Raw genomic sequence first — 25091 nt, forward strand, 5'->3', positions numbered from 1 at the left:
TTCCCCCCCAAAAAGCTCTAGATTGCTTCACAAAGTCAGCAGTACGAGGTGTAGGTCACCTCAGAGGCCTGCTATTTCAGAGACCACATGTCCTAAAAAGAGTACTGCTGAGACTCCAGGTTCTTTCAATATCAATGGCTGTATCGACCAATAAGGCTTTGAGTGACTGAGACCCACGGTACCCATCGCAGCTTGGCACCATGAAGACAACAAAAAAGCCTCAAGGGGTCTGATACAGACTACAGAACCTTCAGCACCATCCATATCCTCTACAGTAGGCAAGGCTACCAGACACCCAGATCGCCTCGCATTCTGAGACCAGAACGCTGCTGGTACTGACATCACTTGGCTTGGATTTTTACCAGCCTCCTCTTACTCAGTTGACCCTAGTACTGCAGGAATTTAGGCTCCCTGAACTCATTTCTGATGAACCTGAGTCCCTTCTGCTCATGAGTACACATTATATTTCTTGTCCCCAGTATCAAAGCACTCCCTGGTACACCCATCCTCCCAGGCAAAAATGCCTTCAATTTCTACTCTCATCAATTTCCTCTCCTCTGGACTATGATGAGGGCAGTTATTCCGACTAAAATCTTTGTGTATGGTTTGCTCAGTTACCAATCAGAGCTCTTACACCTGGATGTTGTTCTGTGAGAGAAACTCCAAGATACAGATGTGCAAAGTACAGTCTGCAGGCTCCCTGGTTTTGAACCCCACTGGGTGTCCCCCGCTTCCTGTATGGCCTCCTCAGTCGTTCTGGGATCCCTGGGAAGCCTATGGGAAACAGTACTCTAGTACATCTAAATACTTGTTCAGTGTGAGAGCTAGCAGAAACAAATGTATATTCTTCTTGATTCCTCCCATCACTGTCCTCCTTAAGGGGAATTCTTCAAGGAATAAGAGATGTGAGCAGATGAGGAAGCTACTCCTCAGACTAACATATCTTTCTCCTCACCTGACAAGGCATTTATGGTCCCTCCTCTTTTGTGCTCAGACAATTCTAGGCATGAAAAGAATTGCCTGTTCCCTGAAAATCTCTTTGTAGAGATCTGTGAGACCCAGCACAAGCTAGCGGATATCCTCTAGGCTATCTCTCCTGGTAGGGTAGCTTTACCGATAAATGAGTCCTTTAGTCAAACAAGCCAAGGTGATATGGCAAACCATAGCTATTGTGCCCCCAACATGTAAAAGTGGACAGAAGTAATTTTATTCCATCTTAAGGGTTCTTGGTACCTATTCTCAACCCAGCCCCCAGTTCGCTGGTGGACAATGCTGTAAATGAATGAAATAGCGCCTTGACAGATCCGCACCATTTCAGATCCATACCACCTCAGGATCAGAAACAACTGGACTTACTCATTTGCAAAAGTTATTCACCTGCTACATTATAATTTAGTATTGCTAACGGTCAAGCTTTAATAGATAAATATAATTAAACTACACCAAATTAAATTCCTTTATTGACCATCTGCCTCAAGAACAGCAAGAACAATTCCAAACTATCAGCTCAAAATATCACAAGAACAGCACTGCAAACATCTTTTAATGAAGCTGACAAGGCAGCCCAATCAATGTCCATCAGTCGTCATGGGTTGTGCCCCCTGCCTACAATATTCAGGAATCCCAAGAGAGGTCCAAAACACCATCTAAGATCTGCCCTTTTAAACTATTATAATGATTCCATTGATGAGTCTTTCCACTCTTTGTAGAGTTCAGGGGCACCCTCCACTTGCTTGGAATGTAAACCCTTGCAAACCAACCAAAAAAAAAAAAAGCATACCAGGCCACAGACAGCACAGAGATTTCACGGTGTTCAGTTTCTGGTCCGTTGCAGATCATTAGAACCTGTTAGGAAAAGGCCTCTGTTCCAAAAGAAGTGGCCTCCAGCCTCTACTGTGACAGCCCTTGTCTTTGGGCAAACAATCATTTTGATTCCTTTCGAGGGTTGCAGATCATCAGCTGCATTGTTCTACCCACCTTCTCCAGCCCTTTGAGAACATCTTTCTCATTTCTTTCCATTTTGGGAAGTAATCACTTCAAACATGTGAGTTCTGGAGGTTGTAACATCAGATTACTCCATATACTTTGTTTCCATTCCCAATCCCATTCTCTGTCCCTCTTAAGGGCCACTTCTGAGACGGGAAGTTGTCCCTCCTAAAGGTATGGCCCTGGAGCTAGTTCTTACTGCTAGGGGAATTCTGCACCAAAAAGTTAAAAATTCTGCACATATTTTAAATTCTGCATATTTTATTTGTCAAAATAACACAGTATAATCACACGAGTTTGTTATTTTGGTAATTTATTTCAAAATACCCATCAGCAAGTATGTCTGTAACAATACAGACGACAACAAAAAAATACAGGAAATTTTTTTGATAAATAGATTCCTTACTAGGCATATTAATACAGAACTCTGAGTAATAATTTTAAACTACAGTATTGAACTGTATTTCCCGCACCTCTCGAAAGCAGTGCAAAGGCTTGTGGGGGAGTCAGGGGTAACGGAGGAGCTGAGAGAGAGGGAAGTAGTTTCTGGGAAGGAGCCTGCATATGAACTTGAAGGGTTTTGGGTGGGAAAAGTATGCTCGACCCTTAAGAAGATATTCTTTACCTGGGAATTCTCCAGAGGTAGACCCCTTTGGCATTTCCTATTGGTGGGGATGGCAAAGATTTTGTTTGACGGCAGGTCTGGGTCCTCATTCATTAGTCAATGCCTTTTTATCCCTTAGTCTAGGAACCTGCTGTAGGCCTCTTCTCCAACTCTACTGCTACTCAAAAATCCTGACCAAAATCAGGTAAGACAAAGCCGGAGTTATTCTAATAGCACTAGCCTGACTGAAACAAATTTAATTCCCATGCTTTAGTTCTCCTTTCGTCTTGCCCATCAGTTTGTTTACCGCTGATACCTGATCTTCTGATCCAACACGTAGAAGGTTCTTTGTCCCAATTTCTCTGTAGTGCGTTTCAGGTCTTGGCTCCTAGATGGCTGTCAGGAATAGAAATGGGCTGTTCAAGAGTGGCAGAAAGTCATCTACTAGAAAAACATATATCTATAGAAATGGAAGAGATTCCAACATTGGAGCACTTAGTAGGGTCTTTCCCCTCTTGATTCCATTCGGTCACACATTTTGGACTGCTTGTTTGCTTTGGAGAGCTCAGCTTTGACTTCTGTTAAAGTTCATGTAGCTGCTACTACTGTCTTCCATTCTCCAGTGGCAGGATTTTCAATATTTGCTCACCTACTAATCTTGATTCATTAAAGGCTTCACAGCTCTTTCCATATGTCACAGAACCTAACCCCAGCATGAGGTCTGAATCTTGTCCTCATCTGCTCCATGAAGCCACACTTCAAGCTGCTAGTCAAATGTTCCCTGTTAAATTCGTGTGAGAACTGCCTTTTTAATGGCAATCTCTTACTTTAATTAGGGGTGTTAATGGCTGAACCTTCTACAGTGTCTTTTACAAGGAAGGCTATCTACCAGACCACTTCCTTTTTTTTAATCTCTTCCCTCCTGCCCCGGTAACCTCCAATTTCTGTAGTAATTTAACATTTTATTCCTGGTTTTTTACTCTTAAGCCTCACTACCCCAAAGAAGAAGCCATTCTTCACACTTTAGACATTGGAGCATTGGCTTTCTGTCTAGCGAGAACTACACCTTTTAGGACTTCTCACAGATTTTGTTTCTTTCACAGATAAGAGTTAAAGGGGGCCCTATCTGAACCCAAAAGCTCTCCAGATGAATTTCTGGCTGCATTTATCTTATGAGGTTTGTAATTCTTAGCTCCCTCCGACAGTTACAGCCTGTTCTACTGGATCACAGTCTACATCTGCAGTTCTTTTGAAGAATGTTTCATTTGTAGAAGTCTGTGGAGCTGCCACATCGGCTTCAGTTCACATCTTTTCAGACCATTTTTCTCTGGTTCATGCCTCAGGGGCAGATGCTGCTTTTGGAACTGCTGTTCTTCAAACGGTCTTAGACTGGGCTGCAATACACCACCTTTTATAGGTAGTACTGCTTGGGAATCCATCTATAGTGGAGCATCCTCAGGGATGTTATTTGAGGAAGAAGAAGCGGTTACTTACCTTGTATTGTAGCAGTTCTTTGAGATTTGTGGCCCTGTGAATGCACCACGATCTATCCTCCTTTCCCTTCGTTTCAGAGTCTTTGCCTTAGCAATAGAGAAGGAACTGAGGGTGGTTTGTCAGACACTGCCCTGTGCCCTCGGCACAGGGCATGAGGATAGCTAGGGCAAGTGTGTAGATCAAATGGGCAGTGCTACCAAAAAGACTCCGATCAAAGAAAAAGGAGCTCATGCATGCCTGAAGTGACAAACATCTTTAAGAATTCCAGTTACCACTGTAAGGTAAGTAAAAATAAGGAGAGATTAATGTGTGCTTATTACATTGTTCATTATGCTGTGGACTTAATTTATAGGAATGATGCAGTAGACTGTGTAATGGAAGCTTTACAAATGAGACAAAAGAAATTTGCGTGACTGTGATGAAATCAGTACATCGCTGTCTCAAGTCAGACTTGACTGTATGAAGTAAATACTTTCATACCCTGGATGTTCTCTCCTTTACACTGTTGAATCCTGAATTTGTCGTCTTGTATTTGATATTCTTCAGACTCTTAGATGGAGAAAGTGAGATTGGATAGTTTTGAAATGGCCTATAAGTGTTTGGTGAGGCTGTGAAAAATTAAGATGCAAGGTGAAGTATAGCAGCCTGAGCTCTGCAGGCAAGTTCTTTCAGTCCTCCAAATCTTGAACAATTTACAGTTTACGGAGGAGGAAGAATTGAAACTGCTGGGACCTTAAAGTATTTTTAGTTCAAAAAAATCTCAAGAATGAGAGTTATGTAATGTCACTCTTCAGCATCCCACAGAAACCATTTGGCATCATTTGTTCGCTGCTACAGAAAAAAAACACTTTAAACAGGCTAGAATATTGGGAAAAAATCTTTGCTTTACGGAGTTTGGTGAGAACCCGAATGCATAATGTATAAGCTGCTTTTGGGAATAGAAAATTGATAGACAAGTTCACTCACTTTTCTACAGTGCTGTCTTTAGAGTCGTCTAGACAAGTAATATCTACTTAAGTCTTGTATGGTGCTTTTATATGCTTTATCATTAACCACTAAAAAATACAGCTTATCTAAATTACTAAGAACAGTGCAAAGCAATGAAGAGTTAAATTTTAAACACATAAAAACTTAGTACACTTAAACCTCAAATATCAAGATAGATTCCAAAATCTCTGATTATTAGGTATGATCAAGGAAAAGGTCATGACGCAGAATTGCTTGGCTAAACCACCGCCTCCTTTCATGCAAAAATTCCCACAAAACTGACCAACTTTAATTCTTGTGGTCTTGAAAAGTAAATCAAGGCTATTATTTTTATGTATTCATTTAATGTATACACTTTATAGTTATAAAATCAACTATGCTTTGCACACCCCTTTGAGTGTCCATATGATCTTGTTGCTGACTGCTGTATCTTTCCTCCTTCCCTACTTGTTTAGTCTCCTCTTCATTTGTTGTCAGTCTAGGCAAGACCATATCCTCCGTTTCGATCCGTCTACTCTGAACATTTTGTGAGAATTCTTCTTCACAAGTGCATCCCCTTACCCCCGCTATAACAGCAAAAGCCATAGTATGAACAGGATGCAAGTGTCTTTATAACCATGTCATTAAGCCATGCTCAAAGCAGTATGTGTGCAGGAGAAAAACACTACAAATATTCTTCATGTAGAAGAGGCCTTTGTGTCTGCATGGCTGTAATCACACGTTCGTGTGTTCAGTTAATAAATAATCAACAAATGCGTTTATTGAATTTTTTGTGGCCTTTAATTGTAATCGCAAGACCGATTCAGTCTGAGATTTCACAAAGTACTGTGCAGAAATCAACGTACGTTACTTTTAAAGAATCTCAGTTACTTTTGTACCAAGTTGCTGGGGCTACCATACAAGAAAATAGAACTGAACATAGTTAGTCTTTCTAAGAAGAAAATGTAGATATATCTGCCCTATATCCTATGAAATCAGAAGGTAGTGCTTAAAATCTGTGCTAAAATGTTAATTGTGCTGATTGTTCCTGAAAATTGTACTGAGGAATGCAATATTTATTTAAAACTTTTTTGTATTAATAGGTTTATGCAGTAGAAATACTTATTAAGGTTTTATTTGCTGTAAAAAATTGAAAAGGCATTGCTTAAAACTGGTGCTCATGGCTGATAAACTAGCATTGTTTAAGTACTTAAAATGAAATGCTAAGTTATACAGTGGTGAATTTTTAAAAACTATATTCCATTTTTCTTCTGTTCTTTGCTTTCATTTACAATTTCATAAAGTAAAATATTGAATAATTTTACTTTAATGCATTAGTCATTTAATTGAGTGATTTAGTTAACCATCTTGAGTGTTTAGCATGATGCAACATATTTTGACTATGCTGTAATACAAGATGTCATTAACTCAGTATTCAGCAGATAGTTTTATCAATATTTTAACATGTCATTGCAGTCTCTAAAAATGGAATTGGATAGTTTTTGTGCTTGTCTCTGAAAAGATTTATTTAAAAATATTCTTGTCTGTCAAATTGACTAGTTACCACACTAACAGAAGCATATTAATTTCCCCCATGCTATCTCTTACTTAAGAGAACACAGTTTATTTTTCAGTCTTAGTCCACTCAAGAAGAGCTATGTATGCACAAGAATAAAATAATTAAGAAAATGCATTTGTGTGAATATTTGGAAATCCGTTATCTATTCATTTATAACAAATAACTTATGACTTTAAGATGCATACACATTATTTGCATTTAAGTTTGTACAATAAATATATATATTTGAGAAACACAAACAATGCAGAGTTTACTTAGGATATAGTTGGGCTTTGCTTAGCTTCATAATTCAGTGCTTTCATTTTCGAATATAACTAGCTCATATTTTGACTGAGTAGTACCTGTGAAAACGTGTTATATAAATGTCATAAGAGCACGTTTGGAGCAGATCATAAGGGCAGGTGCTTTGGAGACCAAGGTGGTAGTTATCCACTCAAGGTTTTTTTGGAATCTACAATTAGTGCAGAATGTGGTGATCTGCTTTTTTAAACTGTGGCAGTTGTTTAGGTCATGTTATACCTGTCAAAAGTCTGCATTGGCTTAATAATACTTCCAGATAGAATGCAGGAAGCAAACGCTGACCTGTAGCTCTATGTGGTCTAAGTCCTGATTACTATGAAGGTTACCTGTTGCAGTAAAGAAGAAATGGGTACTTCTTCCTAGAGCAGGAGTGGGCAAACTTTTTGGCCTGAGGGCCACATCAGGGTTCCAAAACTGTATGGAGCGCCAGGAAGGGAAGGCTGTGCCTCTCTAAACAGCCTGGCCCCTGCCCCTTATCCACCCCCTACCACTTCCCACCCCCTGATTGCCCCCCCCCAACTCCTGACCTATCCAACCCGCCTGCTCCATGTCGCTGACTGCCTCCTCCTGGGCCCCTCACCCCTAACCACCCCCCCTGGGCCCCAACACCTATCCAACCCCCCTGCTCCCTGTCCCTTGACTGCCCTGACCCCTATCCAAATCCCCGTCCCCTGACAGGGCTCCCGGGACTCCCAAGCCTATCCAACAGCCCCCTGTCCCCTGACTCCCCCGCCATACCCTCTGCCACATATCCAGCCCCCCCGTCCCTTACCATGCTGCTTAGAGCACCAGGACTGGCAGCCGCACCGCCCAGCTGGAGCCAGCCACGCTGCTGAGAAATCTAGAGCACTGGGGCAGGCCGGCAGCTCTTGCAGCTGTGCTGCCTGGCAGGAGCTCGCAGCCCCGCCGCCCAGAGTGCTGGTGGCACAGCGAGCTGAGGCTGCCAGGAGAAGAACTTTGCATCTTGTTAAAGAGCAGGTGCAATTTAGTATAATCTGTGTCACTACAGGAACTAGAAAATGCTCACATGGGTTCATGAAGCATATTTAGTATTTCTGAAGTCAGTATGAAGATTTAATTCCTCTTGACATAAATAGGTGCAAGCCTCTCAATCTAGTAAAGCTTCTTGACAACAACAAAAATTATCTGAGTTTTTCAGTAGTTAAATGAGAAGAATTTAAAGTCTGGGAGCACTTCAGATTAGTAATGAAAAGCACTAAGGAAAGGTGACTTGTTCTCAGCGGCCGCTCTAGACATTTCGTTGCCCCAAGCACGGCGGCATGCCGCGGGGGGCGCTTTGCCGGTCGCCGGTCCCGCGGCTCCGGTGGACCTCCTGCAGGCACACCTGCAAAGGGTCCGCTGGTCCCGTGGCTTCGGTGGCACGCCTGTGGGAGGTCCACTGAAGCCATGGGACCAGCGGATCCTCCGCAGGCACGCCACCAAAGGCTGCCTTCCTGCCGTCCTCCCGGCGACCAGCAGAGTGCTCCCCACAGCATGCTGCCCCAAATACGCACTTGGCATGCTGGGGTCTGGAGCCTCCCCTGCTTGTTCTGTTTGTGTAGTGTAGCTATACACCTCAAACTTGCTGCTTAAGGGGAAACTGATATTTTCTGTATTTTAATATTCTCTTAAAAAAAGAAAAGGGTGGCATAAGAGGTTTTCTGCTGGTCCTTTAAAGGTCCTTTCAACAAATGGAAGGTGGCAGGTCTGATAGCAGTACCAAATATGTTTTCTCTCCTTTGTCTACTTGCCTATGTGGCACTTGAGCATTTTTTCTCCTTCGTTAAAAGTTAGGGCTATGGGGAAAAAAAGGGCTAGTATGTAAGTCCTAAGAATTTATTTTTTTATTTTTTTACCAAAAACATGACTTCGGTTGAGATTTTTCCAAAACTCTCTTTTTATGACCATTCATAAATATAACCCTTTTTGAAGAGTTCACAATGGCTTCATGGGACTTAACAGATCCAATCCGAAATAATTTACTTTGAAAAATGAGACTTGGTATTTCCTGGCACATTAAGATAGGTATGTGTTTACCTAAAATAAGCCCTTCTGACCACTTCACTTGGTCTTCTAGAGTGACCTTTAGTTTTTCTGTTTTTAGTTCTCATACTTTTAGAAGTATGTCTTCAAAATATTGCACATTTCATCAGATTTAAATCTTGCTAATTTTGCAGGATTTTTCCATCATTTATTCTTTTCCTAGTAATTATTTTGTTTTATATAGAGAGAAGATTGTTTTCACTAAACGCCTTCTATGCATAGTAATTCAGATTTCAACTTACATCTTTAGGTGGTGAAAAGCTAATGCATTTATGTAACTGGTCCATAGTTGTCCCCTCCCGTATGCACCATGCTCAGCCCAAAATTTAAATGCTTTTCAGCATGTAATGTATTTTGTATGCATATTACAACTTTCTGTTCATCTTAATTTCTATTCTTGTTCCCCTGAGAAGTTGGATACTTGCTAGACTTGAAAGGCAACTTTTAATCTTAATTAGCTAAAAAACAATGAATTGTGCTAAAGAATTTTAAAGCGTTCAGGAGCGGATGCATTACACTACCAAGTCGTCTGCGCTAGAATAGAATCAATCGGTTCTTATGATATTACACAACTACTTACAGAGAGTATATTTGTATCAAGATTGTACAATGCAAATTTCAGTTTGTAATCTAAATTTTCAAAATAGACTATTGATTTCAGGTGCCTTAATTTTTCGGTGACCAACATTAGACAGTGAAGGGGCCTGATTTTCAAAAAGTGCTGAGCACCAACCTTCTTAAAATCAGGCCTCTTTATTTAGATTTAAAAATCTGAGTCATATAACCAAGGTTCTGACTGCCCTCTTCATTAATAACTCAGTGTTCAGATAGTCATTTCACAGGGACTCAGTCAGAGACCCCTTTCCACCCTTCATCCTTAAGAGAAGCATACTTGCAGCCCTCTTCAGAAACAAACCCTCTTCAAGTTGTCTCAAGTTGGGCATTCAAAAACTGAAGTACCTAAAATATTTCCTAAGCAGCCATTGGGAGGGAGTGACTAATCAAATACAGTTAATTGAGTTTTGATAGTTCATTTTCAAGACTGTGTAGTGAGAAAAAAATGTAGAACGGCTACCATAGATGAACAAACAGTATCTTGTGAAAGTGATGAGGAACAGAAATTGATGTTTTTGCCACACACACCCCGCTATCCTCAGGTGCTCTGCTGGATCTGCAGGCTGGCCCTGCACCTCATCGCTGTTTCTAGAATACGCACATGATCCATCCAATATTTTTCCCAGTTAAGTGTCTGTTTATTATAGTGTAGTTCCATAAACGCTGCTTCAGTGTATTTTTAGGTGATGTGCTATAACTGTAAAAGTGTGAACATGAGCATGTTTCCAACATATATAATATTTTAAGGCAAACTTTTAAATTTATATTTTTCATATATAGGTAGAAATAATTCAAGAACTTGTTACTGGTTACGAAGCCTCTCTGAAAACCTGTGACTTTTTTAGTCCATATGGTAAGTTTCAATAGACAGGTATTAAAACTACATTTCAGTTACTAATCCCTGTATTAACAGTTATCAATAATTGTTGGAGTGCTGCTGCCTTTTGCCAGAGAATAGTTATCTCTACCTTTTTGCAAATGAAAACAATTTAGCAAATATTTGCTGAATTTATCAAGTTTTTTTGTGTTTTTTTCCCCCCAAATGAAGTCTTCAGCCTTATTGGCCACTGTAATTTTATATCTGCTTTGTTACAGAAAATGGAGAGAAGGAGCCCCCAACGACACTACTTTGGGTTCGTTATTTCCTGGCACAGCACTTTGACAAACTTGGCCAGTGTTCATTGGCCTTGGAATACATTAATGCTGCAATTGCAAGCACTCCAACATTAATAGAACTGTTCTATTTAAAAGCAAAAATTTACAAGGTAAAAAAGTTGAATTAAATGTGTGTAATTTTAGGCTATGAGAGGTCCCTTACTCAATTGAAATTTTCATAAGTGTGATTTTCTGGTTTTGGGCATGGTCATTTGTTCTGTTTTTTATTTGTCGCTCTGTTCTGTCAATCAGAAAATGTAAACATACTTTCCAGTTTGTTTATAGTATGGAGTAAAACATCACAACTTACAATGAGTGATCATTTTGGAAAGTCCACAGGAAAAAAAAGACTAAAATCTATCCTTAATATTTCTAAGGTGCTTATAAACCCTGATGCCGAAGTACTAATACCTATAAATGTCTATATTTAGTCAAAAATATATATAAGAAGGAAATATAAATGACTTTTTTTTCTCATAACAGCATGTAGGTAATCTCAAGGAAGCTGCCAAATGGATGGATGAAGCACAGTCTTTGGATACAGCAGATAGATTCATCAACTCCAAATGTGCAAAATATATGCTTCGAGCAAATATGGTGAAAGATGCAGAGGAGATGTGTTCCAAGTTTACAAGGGTAGGAAATATTATTTTAAAGAGGGGATTGGTAGTATTTTCATTTTGAAAATCATATACATCAGATGTAATTATCTGATGCCATATCTCTGCCAGAGTAACTGATTTGAGTGACAACAGAAATCTATCCATTAGAGAGATTTGTCCATTAAGGTATGCTTCCCTGTGTAATTATAACTTTAATATTAGTAATAAGTAATTTTCTAGCAAACTATGATGTAACACAGATGTTACTCCAGGAATGTTGATGCATTGCCACACATACAGGAGTAAGTCACTTTGTGGAATGCACTTGATAGCTGTCTTGTGTTGGAAAATTGTCACTGTCAAGCTGTGTAACTTGGACTAATTGTTTAAGAACAAATCTGCTGCATTTCAAATTGTTCATGTTGAATCCAAGTCAATTGAATAAGACTTAAGCTTCTAAGGGCCAGATTTTCAAAGCTATTTTGGCACTTAAAGATGCAGAGAGACATCTATTAGGATTTTCAAAAGCACCTAAATAGTAAGTGCCTAATTCCCATTGATGTAACTTGAAAATGGGATTTAGCTTCCCAAGCCACTTTTATGCACTCCTGAAAACTTAGCTTGTAGCCCCCTGCTTATAAAGTCCACAATGTCTGCATTCACGTGAGTATAAAAACTAAGGTTCTGCAAAACAGTTTGCATAGTTCCAGAAGTTTAAGCATCACTTCAAAAATACCATTCTCTTACCTAAGGTGCTCACCACTTATCAGTTTCCAGAAACTGTAGAAATCCAGAGTGTAGTCCAGAGGTCAGCAACCTCTGACACGCGGCCCACCAGGGTAAGCACCCTGGCAGGCCAGGCTGGTTTGTTTACCTGCCAGGTCCGCAGGTTCTGCCAATCGTGGCTCCCACTGGCCGCAATTCACTGCTCCAGGCAAATGGGGGCAGTGGGAAGCGGTGGCCAGCACATCCCTTGCCCGCGCCGCTTCCCGCAGCCCCCATTGGCCTGGAGCGGCAAACCGCGGCCAGTGGAAGCTGCGATCAGCCAAACTTGCGGACGCAGCAAGTAAACAAACCAGTCCAGCCCGCCAGGGTGCTAGAGGTTGCCGACCCCTGATATACTCTGATGATTCCCATAAACAGAGGGGGGGAGGATCTAGTTTGATTTAATTTGATTTAGTGTGCTATTTAGTTTTTGTATAAAGTTTTTGTACTGTGGAAAATAAGATGTCTTTTTTTCTTAGAATATCAATGGAAGTCTTTGAGTCGTCTGTTGAATAATCTGACGATGAAAGTTTTTGATCTAGATGTTTGTTGATATTTTTATCAGCTGACGATATTAATGGAACAGAATTGTAGTATTTTCTTCATATGTAGTAATGCCATCTACTGTATCTATAGTTTAATTGATTAAACAGAATTAAGCCAAAGATACATTTAAGTGTTAAATAACTTGTATGTCAGAATTAGATTGTTTAGTAGTGTTTTCCTTTCCTCTTAAGTGTTTTGAGAATTTGGTGGCAAACTTGGGTTCTTGCATGTCATTATTTTTATAGTTCATAGAACGTGCCTTCCAATTTTTTCAAAGGTTTTTAATGACCTAAAATCTTGAAATTTATAAAACACACATTCTACAATCCTCCTTAATTGGTTTTTTTTTTAAATATTCCAAATCCAGAGTATAAAAATTTGTTTGGTGTCAGTAGAGGTACTGTCAACAAACCAGTAAATATACCTGTTGGATTTAAACTAGCAGGTGCTTCCTCTGATTCAGGCAAAAAAGAATAAACTACTCCTTCAGAAACTTAAGGTTTCTCATAAAAATGAGTCTGATATTTCACTGCCTCTTAATCTTAGAAGAGAGAATTGTCTCTTTTTGTTGGATTTAACTTTAAAAAATATTGAGATTTTACCCTGCAAAATGAATTATTTTTCAAGCATATTAATCTGTGCCCATGTGGCTTTGCAGAAGTACCACTTAAAGAAACAAGGAGTCTGGAAGAAGAATCAGTGGAGCAAAAGTGATTTTTTTCTTTTCAGAATGTCACTAATTATTTAATGAGGGAGGTTTTGCAGTTATAGCCATTTTTTATTGTATTGCAAATGTATTTATAAATGGATGAATGGTTGTTTAGTAACAGAAGTTATGTGTGAGGAGGAAAAAACAGCAGTTGGTAAATTATTGGTTTCACCAGTTATGAATATCTTCATTTTAGGAAGGAACATCTGCTATGGAAAATCTAAATGAGATGCAGTGTATGTGGTTCCAGACTGAATGCGCTTCAGCTTATCAGAGGCTAGCGAAGTATGGTGATGCCTTGAAAAAATGTCATGAAGTGGAAAGGGTAAGTAGGTAAAAAGATTGGTCTGTTTCCTATATACATTTTTTCATAATGCAGTGTAAATATTGATTCCCTCAATCAGTTCAGCATGCCATTCTTCACATTTAAAAATCTTGATATTTCAGTTTTAAAAAATGCTATACAATCAGCATGTTAACTTAATGGATTGCAGATCTTTTTTGTTAATATAATTATTTTTATAAAACTGAAACAAAAAATCCAATAACTATAAATCTTTTTGACATGCTGTTATCTAAAACTATTCTGCAGTGCTATGTGCCATCTCTCTTTTACCTGTTCAAAAATGTAGACACTGTTTAAAAGCAAAATAAAATGGGGTAGTATTGTCTGATGGAATCGGAACAATAAAAATTGCCATTTGCATCAATGGGATGGGGGTTTGTTTGTTGGGTAAATTAAATTAGCTTTCTTTTTTAAAAGAGATGGAGGGGAGATTTCTCTTAGCTACATTTCTACAGTAAATGGTTCTCTTATTTTCCATGTTAGATATGTTGGGGTTGCAAATAATGCTAATTGGTACTCCACTTTGTATCTAGATGGTAATGAACAGAAAATCAGTGAAAGGATTTAAGTATAATCTTGTGTGTTGGGTTTTTTAGCATTTTTTTGAGATAACAGATGATCAGTTTGACTTCCACACATACTGCATGAGAAAGATGACTCTTCGAGCCTATGTAGACCTTCTAAGATTGGAAGATGTTCTCAGGAAACATGCCTTCTATTTCAAGGCTGCTCGATCAGCAATTGAAATCTACTTGAAACTACATGATAATCCTTTAACCAATGAAAGCAAAGAACAAGAAGTGAATTCAGGTACCTAAGCAGTAATGCAGGCCAATGTGTACATAACACAAATTAAAACTTACTAAGCTAATTAACATTGCATGCTATAAAATTATTATATATTGTACCATACAGAAGTTTTCATTTTCTGTCCTTGAATGTTTGATCAGTGACTGAAAAGAAATAGTCAAGAATAAATATTATGACAGAGAAGCTTTTTTATCAAATTACAAAACTAGTAGTTGAACAAAAGACAGATGTCAGTTGAATTTATTAAAGCATTTGGTGTACATAAACTACCTTCTAAAAATTCATCTTGTTTTAGATATGAACACCACTATATAACTCTTAAACCAGGAAAATAATAAATGAAGAGGTAATGATAAAACCATCATGTATTGAGTTTAGGGGAAGGTAGTCAATGGATTGCTGCAGTAATTGGTGTTAGACCTAATGTAGTTAATAATGTATATACTTGTTCATTAGCCCGTTCGTTTATAAGCCGACCCTCCAAGATGGTTAGGTAAAAATAGCAAGAACTGTATGACCCTTTCATAAACTGACCCTGTATTTCAGGGGTTGGCAAACTTTGGCTCCTGGACGTCAGGGTAAGCTGCTGGTGGGTTGAGACATTTTGTTTACCTGGAGCATCTGCGGGCATGGAGCCCACTCTGCCTGGGGAAAACATACAGAGACACATAGAGATGTTAGAATTATGTATAGGAAATAAGCTGAGCTTCAGCTTGGCAAAATACAAGTGAATACTTCTGGGAAATAATCTGAAACTGGTATTCACTGGGAAAAATATTTTCTCAGTGTAAAAGTGAAGGATCTAAGGGGGTGATAATGGTGAGTAAAGTAGTTATGAGGGTCTTCAAATGCAGTGTGCCCGCAAAAGAGCTGATGATTTTACTTCCCACCCATGCACGAGTGGTGCTGCAACTAGAATATTGCATGTATCCAGAGCATCTTAAGGTTGAGACAGCATTGACCAAGGAGAAGAAATTCCAAGATGATGATTTAATTTTTTTTTAAAGAACAGGAAGAATTGACATATGTGAGACCAGTAAATCCTTGTCCTCCCTTCAGAGTATAATAAATTGCACAATATATCGTGTATAACAAGATGCATGTTTTATAGCACAGCTCAATGCACTTATGTCACTTTTCCTTTCTCCGCCAAGTTGTCTGTCTGTTTATAGTGTAAGTTCCTCTATGAAGTACCTAGTACATTAGCTGTATATAAATGTATGCTATATAATAGCTATACTACCTTCCAAGTTAAGTTTAAGTCTATGCACTTAAAGGGTGCAAACACTATGGTGTAATATGAATGTTTTAGGAGGTTTCCAATAGATATTACCAAGAGCATTAAGATGATATTGAGCTAAGGGTAATAGGTGAATTTAAGTTTAGCCACCAAGAAAAATGTCATCCACCTTTTGTTGGGCCACCTGAGATATTTGGATGAAAGGCACTGTATGAGTACAAAGTGTTCTGATGTCCCAGGGTGTAAATAATATAATGGGATTTCCAAACTTCGCATTTCATCTGACTCATGGTTTAAATGAATACTTCTAAGTTTCTGGACTTTGAGTTTTATATTTTTTATATAAACCTTGGCACTTAACATACAAAATGTTTTGTGTTGGATGTGTAATGTGCAGTAACATTAGACTACAAAGGAATTGGTGCATTTTACTGATAAATGAAAAGGTTTCTTTTTGAAATTTTTGTGTAAATACATCTCTCCTTTCCCTATATGAAAAGTCTAGAGATGCCCATATATTGTTTGAGAAAAAACCAAGATTGTTGTTGAAATTCTGAGTCTATGTATAAATCAGAGATTAAATTAAACTATTTTATTTTATCTATAGAAAACCTTTCAGCCAAAGAACTGAAAAAAATGCTTAGCAAGCAGAGAAGAGCACAGAAGAAAGCTAAACTTGAAGAGGAGAGAAAGCATGCAGAAAGAGAACGACAGCAGAAGACTCAAAAGAAGAAAAGAGATGAGGAAGAGGAGGAAACAAGTGGTCCCAGGGAAGAATTAATTCCTGAAAAACTGGAAAGAGTAAGCATTGTGTTACTTGTTATGTAAAATGTATGGCAGGTTCATTTTATGATATTCTCTTTGGCAACCCCATCCCCACACAGTTCTGGAAGATTGTAACATGGGAAATATCCTTTTAAAGTGAGATTTAAAAATCCTTTTAAAGGGACAAATCAATTTGTCATTTTTGTACAAAACAAATTTGCCTACCACTTTTATAACACTTATAATTAAATAAAAGTTTACAGAAAAAATCGTAGTTCACTTTCTCCAGTATGTTTAGGTTGTGCATTTGATAGCACTTTGTTAATAATTGTAGGGTGTTTTTTTTTTTAAAACAAACAAGCAAACAAAAACCCCTTAATCCGTGCCCCAGAAAGCTCATGGTCTAAAACAGCAGGTGGAATCAGAGGGAGCAGAAGGAAACAATGAGACGATGCTGGTTAGCATGATAGGCAGTGGTCTTGGCACATCAACTACCTAGCCATTGTCAAGTTTTTGTAGGCACTGTTCTGTACAGCCAGTGTTCCTTGTCGTTTATATAGGTCTTTCACACAGTAACAGAGTAGAGAAAAGGTAGGAAAATGTGATTGACAGCCACAAAATTTGATATGAGGACTTAAGTACGTTTGTTTGTAAACATTCAAAACTATTTTTTTATTATGAATTAGTTCAGGTGTTTGTTCTTGTTACCACTATAGATGATATTAGTTGGAAGGTACCCATCTGAAATACATGGCGATAATGCCACTTAGCTGCAATCACCCTGGGATCAACTTAAAATGGTCAAAAGAGAGCAGATATATATCAACTGTTTCTTCAAATACATTTTTCTTGGTTCAGTTTACTTCAGACAGGTGTCGTCATGGTTTGCTGGCTGGCTGTGTGATCTCAAACTCTGTAGATAATTCATTCTTGGGTATAAATGAAGATTTTTCTCTTTTGTGCCAATACTCTAGAAATCAGATAGGTGATTGAAGCACTCTTTTGCTTGCTGTGCATAGTGGGGCCAGGACAGGGGTGTGATTGAGTGGGTTGGTTGGTGTTAAAACAAAAGGACTAATCTGTCATTGAATGGTGGTTGAGCTTCATGGAAAGCGTCATCTTTTTAAAAGATGTATGTTAGTGATAAATACCTCTTTTTTATGTAACTTTAATTTCATCTTCTATTAAAACAGGTCAAAAATCCATTAGAGGAAGCTATTAAGTTCCTTATGCCACTTAAGAATCTTATTGCAGATAACATAGACACACATCTGTTAGCATTTGAAATATACTTTAGAAAAGGTAAAGTATATGTAAGTTTAATTTTTTTCTGCAAATGTTCTAATGCTTTATTGCAGCCTATTTTTACCCAACTGTAGTCTACATTTACTAACATACTGAGGCAAGTGTTTCCATCATGCCCAGCATTAATGGATAAATATTACAGAAAACTTAGTGTATGCCATGTCACCTTTCTTTGGCAGCACATAATTTATTCTTGAAACTGACTTTAAGAATAAAGGAATTTGTAGTTATATGCTAATTAGATGTGATATGGAGGAAAAATATTTCTAGTTGTAATTCTTCAGCAGTTAAGAAAAATTAGGCTAATGAACCTGATACAATGTTGCTAATAATAGTGAGCAGCAGTTCTTTTATAATGGAATGATGTTAGGGGCTGCCACAATGTTATATGTATTTTATATCAGGGTATTGAGAGTACAGATATGACAATTCTGCATAAGACTTAGTGTTCCTAATATTTGCATTAGATTTACTAATGAAGCTACAAAGTATTTGGGGACATAACTTCCTGTAAAAGCTAGGCACCTAAACATTATACTTATTTTACATGGTTGCTGGATTTTTCAGAAAACATTGCTATCATCACTTTGTAAAAAAACACTGAATTTTTTCTCTAATTTCTGAAAAGAGATGAGTAAAAAATGTACTTATTTTTTTAACTAAATCTAAATGTTTTGGGCATTTTGGGGTTTGTTTATGAGAAAGTTAAGGATTTGGGTAGGTGTCTGCAATGAAATTTAAAGGAACACAAAAAGTTAGAGAAACGTATATAACCTTGGTTTTGGTTTTTTGGTTCTTGTTTTTTGCACAGGAAAGTTTCTGTTAATGTTGCAGTCTGTCAAGAGAGCTTTTGCTATCAACAATAATAATCCATGGCTACATGAATGTTTGATTAAATTCTCTAAATCTGGTATGTACAATGAAACCACTGTAGATATTCTGTAGTGTCTAAATACTATAGAAACACTAAAATATTTAAAATAGACGCTCATGGCAAAAAAATTGCATTATTTATATACAAAGTGTTCAGAATTTCATCAGAACCTACTGATGCCATTTAATGTTTTGATGAAAACCAAAGATGGTAAAATATTAACTTCTGTAATACTGATTTCAATCATAAAGACTGTGTGTGTGTGTGTGTGTGTGTGTGTGTGTGTGTGTGTGTGTGTGTACAGTCTAAAGTGGTGTATTTCCAGATGTGAAGTTTCTCAGGAACAATAGCAGCAACAGTAACTTTTTCTGCTTTTCTTTTCCTAAGTATCTGATCATAGTAATCTCCCAGAAATTGTGAACAAGGTCCTAACTCAAGAAATGCAGAAAATCTTCGTTAACAAAGATTTGGAAAGTTTTAATGAAGAGTTTCTCAAATATAATGCTACCTCCATTCTGCATCTGCTCTCAGGTTTGTTTATTTTAATGATATGAAAATATTGAACTTGATTATTTACCATCATTTATGTCTTTCTCTGTCTTTAATTCCAATCAGAATGTCAGATGCTCAGATGCAAATTATTTTTGACATTTCTGTTTGTTGGAAGGGCTTTAGCAATCGACTTGCCCACTGTGCCTCATGTGGGAAGCTTTCCGTTTCTACAGGATTTATTTTAAAAGAAAACATAAGATTCTATCCCTTATGGTCTCAAAAAACCTTGGTAATGTAAACAATCCTCCCTCCTTATTTTCCACTCAGCTGAAGTGCCTCTGTTTCTGCTCATAGCTTTTCAGAGCAGCAGCAACAGAATGAAAGAACAAGACTAGTAACTTTCACTGCTGCTGTTCACGACACTAGGTAATGATGGAAAAGTCAAGAATTTGTCAATGTTACGCTGCTCTTGCTGCTGCTTAGGAGTGGTCAGTTAAGATACTACGTGGCAGTACGAGACACAAAACAACTTGGGGGTAGGGTAGAGGAGTGGAGTGGCCAGAGGCTCTGGCTAAAAATAGTGTAGAGTAGAAATCTCCTCCCCAGGAAGGTAGTGGCATGGGTGAGAGGAAAATAAAACTTTTCCCTTCCAGCAGCTTGAGGATGAGAAAAATCTTCACATTTATCAGACATTTATGGTGGGATCCATGAAGGGACTTAAGCATTGCAATATTGAGGATCAGAACACTTAACTTTTAGATGCCTGGAAAATCACAGCCATAACACTGCAATCCACAAAGCCAAGTCACTTAGGCTCCTATACAATGAATGGGGACAGAGCGGTGCCTAAGAATATAATCCACAAAACCTAGCATGCTCGGTGGGGAGCAGTGTAGGTAAGCCAGTAGAAGATACTCAGAAGCATGTGGGCTACGCCCTGACCCTCTCATGGAAATAGGTGCTTCCCTGCAGCCTGGACCCATGTGCCTGTCTCTGCTTGCAATCCACAAACGGGGTCTCCTGGAGTCACCTGAGCTACTTCTTCCAGGAGTGAGTTAGAGGTCTGCCTCATTCTACACAAAACAGAAGGAGGAAGAGGTGATCACCTTATAACTTCTAGCCCACTGGTTACAGCATTTGCCTAGGAGGTAGAAGACCCAGGTTCAATTCCCCCCTCTCTTTCAGAGAGTGGAGGGAGGGATTGAACAGGGGGTCTCCCATTCTCAGGAGTGTGTGCTGACTATTGAGCTATGGAATATTCATGTGGGGCTCCCTCAGTCTACCTTAGTTGAAATTGTTCCACTGTAGATAAATAATGAGAGTGATTGACTAAATCAAGGGGACTGGACCCAGGACATCCCGGGCAGGTGCCCTAACTCCTGGACTTACAAAATCATTTTCTCATTCGCTCTCTCTCTTGTCTATTGACTGTTTCACTGTGGATAAGACTATTTAAGTCATTAACAGTCCAGTGGTTAGGGTACTTGATGTACTGGACACCCAGTACTGGGATCTATAAGGCAAGCTGGATGGTTCTTTACTTCTTGGGCATTGTAAGCTGATGGGCTAAATCACCATCCTGGGGAATACAAGTGTCTACACCCTGTTCACTTTCTAGCCTGTGCTTGAGGGCTGTTTATTCTGTAACATAAAAAAAAATTGAAACATGAAACAACAAAATAATAGTCCTGTTCCCTACCTATGTTATGGGTCCTCTGACCTTTGGCAGCTTATTAGTCAGGACTTCCTCAGGGCTACTTGGCCCCTCACAATCCTCTTCTGCAGCTACAGGGGATTGTAGTCTCAGGCTCTCACATGGAGCCTGGGGTCCTCCCTCATTTATATCCCTTAGCTGGGAATCATCAGCCCCAATCATTTGATGCTGCCCAGCTGGGTTGGCTGATTCCCAGCAGCTGCCCTCTGGACTCCTCTCTAGAGCATGGCTGGCTGCACCAGGGCTGCCCTGACTCTTTAAGAGGTAAACCACCCTGTTAAGGGCGTCATCACTAGTAAGATTCTGCAAGCTAAATTAAGCCCTGTGCTACCTCATAGTCTTCATTGGACTTAAATGTAACTAATTTAAATGTAATAAATAATTATTAATGATTCTACAAGAAAGAACATATTCCAGTTCACCCCTTCGTAGGTGTTTTGTTCTGTAGAGCGATCAGGAATAAAAAGCTATAAAAACTTACTGAGAAAAGAATATAGTAAGCAAATATGAGACTGAATTGCAGATAAGGAATGGATCTGGGTAAGATGGTGCTGCTTTTACCTAGTTACTTTTTAGGTTAAAACCATACTTTTTATATTTTTCCTTGCTAGTAGGTTGTGTGCTTATTTAATTTGTGTGTGTTGCATATTTGGGAGAGGAGGCATGTCTGTTCATGCTGTTGGATGCCAAATTACATAAATTTGTAATCTTCTGATAAGTCGCTTAAAGACGTGTCATACCTGCCAACACAATTAATTATCATTATTCTAGCAGCTCACCTTAACTCCAGAGCTTTGTAAAAATAATTCGCAATAGTTCTAAAAGGACATCTACCAGTTCCTTTATCGTTGTAGGGTGCATCTCAACTAGCTTGCTGACTTGAGTGACTTAGTTATCTAGATATTGTTTCCCTGTTCTGTCTGTTGACCTCTTTCCTTATTAACTCTTGCCTCAGACATCCTATTTCTATTAACATTTTAGTGAAAACTTGAAGCAAAGTTTCCAGTGAGCGTTTCATTTTTGTCAGTAGTGAAGCTACAGCTTTACTTTATCCTTATGCTCTTAATGTACTAGCAAATATTTTGCTGTGTTGTCACTTATAATAAGTAAAATGTGAAAATATAATTTTTTATACAAAATATAGTGGATGGAAAATTGATATGTTCTAAAATCTGTAGAAAGTCCCAATCCACAATATCTTCCTTTTTGTTTTTGGATTGTTCTCTGTATCAATTTATAATTTTACAATAAATCAAGTTTTGTACTTGTATGTTGTCAGTATCTGATAAACTGTGGGTTTTTTTTCTTATGCTTAAGGTGCTAAGATGATGTATTTCCTGGACAAATCAAGACAAGAGAAAGCTGTTGCTATTGCTACTAGATTAGATGAAACTATGAGAGACAAAAATGTGAAGGTAAACTAATTTAATTGTAACCTCTTTGTATATTTAGGGACAAAGTAGGCTGTCTTGAGCATGTTATACGAAGCACAATATACATGTACACAGTTAATTTTTCTGAATCTTGATTATTGATATTAAACGGAATATTTTTATTTTGGTTAAAATTATATTCCTGATGTCAGACCTTTGTAAACAAGGAAAATGACATTTATTGCCAGCAGAGGGCACAGCATTCATTACTCATGCAAGCAAGATTTAGAGAGCCCCATGTTTTCTTTGGTAATAAAATAGTCTAGACTAAATTTAACTGTTGCTCTTGTTTCTTTAGACTTTAACAAAGGTTTTCGAGGCACTGCTTGATGGCAGTTTTGGAAGCTGCAACACTCAATATGAAGAGTATCGGACAGCATGTCATAAACTGTTTCCTTTTACGTCTGCCTTTATGCCTGCCACAAATGAGGATGACAGTAGCTTTGCATCAGTGAACCATACAGCCGTTAACCATGATGTGCTGTCCAATGAAATTTGAAGTAGTGTACAAATAAAATATTTGACTATACCTACAGACTGGTGGGATGCAGATCAGGTTTACTTTTCCAGAATGCAGTTTTTATATCTTACAGGTATAAAATGAAGTATTTGGATGGTTAAATGAAAAATGGAGTATGCTATTAGCGTGTTTTTCATCCAAAAAGAACTGCCAATGTTTATGTAAACATTATCTCTAATCAACCTTTGTCATGTTTATTCTTGTACTGTTTTAAGTCTTTTAAAATCCCCAAATTCAACAACAAAATCCCCAAATTATGAACATTAAAGACTGCTTTCACCTAAGTGTTGTTACATATAGAAGTAAGTATAATAATTTCTTGGTAAAGAAGTTATCAGTTGAGCAGATTTTAACAAATTAAGACTGAAAAATGCTGCTTGTTTCATCTCCTCATCTTTTTCTGTTTGTTTTGGTTTCTTTAATTTTGGTCATTTTGGTTTCTTTTGAAGCACGTAACTGTAAATGTTGGCTGTTTGCATGTTTCTTGTCAATTCTGTGTCTTATATGGAACTAATGCTGGTGGTTATGGAGGTTTGGTTAAATATTGATAAGAGTTTTCAAAAACTTCTTTTTCTTTCTACCTTTTGTTCCATAGCTATTGTTTCCTTATGTTTTTGAATGGTTTAACATTTTAAAGAACAGTTGAGTACATGTAATTCCCTGAAATAATAGTGAATAAGATCCTGTTTAGATACCATTGTCTGTCTGCCTGTCTTCTTTCTTTTTTTCACTGCCAGTTATTGGTTTGGAAAAGCTACTCCAGTTTTGGGCAGATGTATAAGGTACAATAATGGGGAATATGGTTCTCCTCAGGATCATAAAAATTCACTGGTAAGTTTACTGTATACCTCCATTAAAAGTCTTAGGTGTGGACTTATAGCCGATAAATGTAATACTTCTCTTGCCTAAATACTATTGCTTTAAGTGCTACAAAAGCAACTAGTAGTTGAGGAGTGCATTTTATATTTAAAAACTATTTAAGGGAGCACAAATAGGCTGACTACAAATCACAATGAACCTCTTTCTTATTCTGTGTTCTGGTGCATTAACTAATAAGTGCATAAAATACACAACACATCAAAATGAAAGTCTGAACTTCATATAGCTGTTTTAAAGCATAATATTGCTGGACAAAATGGCTACATATGACAGCTTTGCATTCTACAAGAACTGCTATCAAAACCTAAATATACTGTGGCTTGTACAGAAAATACGTTTTCTGGAAACGGCAATGAAATCATTCAGTCAGATTTGTTTTTTTTTCACTGTATTGTAAATATTTTCAGTAATGTTAACTCGCCTTTCTGAGGCTAATATAAGTTCATGAAGGGGGATTTTATTAAGACAAATAAACTGTTCTAATTAAAATGGTCTCCTTTGTGTGTCATCTGTTTAGATTCAAAATTGTTGAATGAAAAACTCACTGTAAAATAATGCCAATATATGTTATGCTGTAATAAATTATTTTGTACACACTTGCCTTTGGTTTTAATTTTTTGCAGATTCTGTGGCCACACAATTTTAAAGCAGAAAATCCATTCAACATAAATTAGATTTTTCTCTTTGGATGCTACTAGCCTCAATTCCATGAATCCTATGTAAGTTGTGAAAAAATAATTTCTGCACCCACAACCTCATAGATATTTTGGTAACTGATTTCTCTGAGACACCTCTACAAGCACCTTTTGCCTCATCGGTTTTCCTGCCCAAAACCAACATTCGAAATGCCTTTAGATGGGAAAGTTGCCGATGTATAGACGATGCAAGCATAGGCAGGAAAAAGCATCTGTCTGCAGTTATGTGCCATTGAGCCAAAGCACCCTTAGAATCTGTTTGCTTGTAAGCAGATGTAAAAGTCAGTTGGCTCACCCAGCATCCACTTTCAATATTTTGGCCTGGAAACTGGTGTCCAAATGGATGAAGGTGTAATCGAAGACCTAATAAAGGCAGCAGTACTATAGATATAGGTATAGGGTGATAGGAATGCCACTGGGATCTGCTTTTCATCCTGATCTCATAAATCTTGAATAAAGCCTAGCCATACGACCTTCAGGCTGATAGCAAAAAATGGGCTATACCTGGAACCAGCTAGAGCGAATGGCCCAGGATAGAGGACTCTGGAGATCTGTGGTTGGTGGCCCATACCCCGATTGGGGTGACGGGCATGAGTGAGTGAGTGTGACCCCCAAGACACACATTCATAGCACTGTGTCAACAGTCTCTTACCT

General features: G+C 38.1%; 1 protein-coding gene across 2 annotated transcripts in view; it reads left to right on the top strand.

The window, feature by feature from the left end:
- The window catches only part of NAA16 (N-alpha-acetyltransferase 16, NatA auxiliary subunit), a 100981-nt gene extending 76643 nt beyond the window's left edge, over positions 1–24338 (top strand). For both annotated transcript variants that reach the window (XM_050948115.1, XM_050948121.1), the window contains 11 exons: positions 10368–10440; positions 10683–10852; positions 11226–11378; positions 13561–13689; positions 14307–14520; positions 16368–16561; positions 17719–17827; positions 18642–18740; positions 19092–19235; positions 22228–22325; positions 22642–24338. In XM_050948115.1, coding sequence (XP_050804072.1) covers positions 10368–10440; positions 10683–10852; positions 11226–11378; positions 13561–13689; positions 14307–14520; positions 16368–16561; positions 17719–17827; positions 18642–18740; positions 19092–19235; positions 22228–22325; positions 22642–22842 — 1584 coding nt within the window. In that variant the 3' untranslated portion in view covers positions 22843–24338. The remainder of the gene's footprint in view (positions 1–10367; positions 10441–10682; positions 10853–11225; positions 11379–13560; positions 13690–14306; positions 14521–16367; positions 16562–17718; positions 17828–18641; positions 18741–19091; positions 19236–22227; positions 22326–22641) is intronic.
- Positions 24339–25091: the final 753 nt, after the last annotated feature.

Source organism: Gopherus flavomarginatus, chromosome 1 (assembly GCF_025201925.1).
Source record: "Gopherus flavomarginatus isolate rGopFla2 chromosome 1, rGopFla2.mat.asm, whole genome shotgun sequence".
Classification (NCBI taxonomy): domain Eukaryota; kingdom Metazoa; phylum Chordata; order Testudines; family Testudinidae; genus Gopherus; species Gopherus flavomarginatus.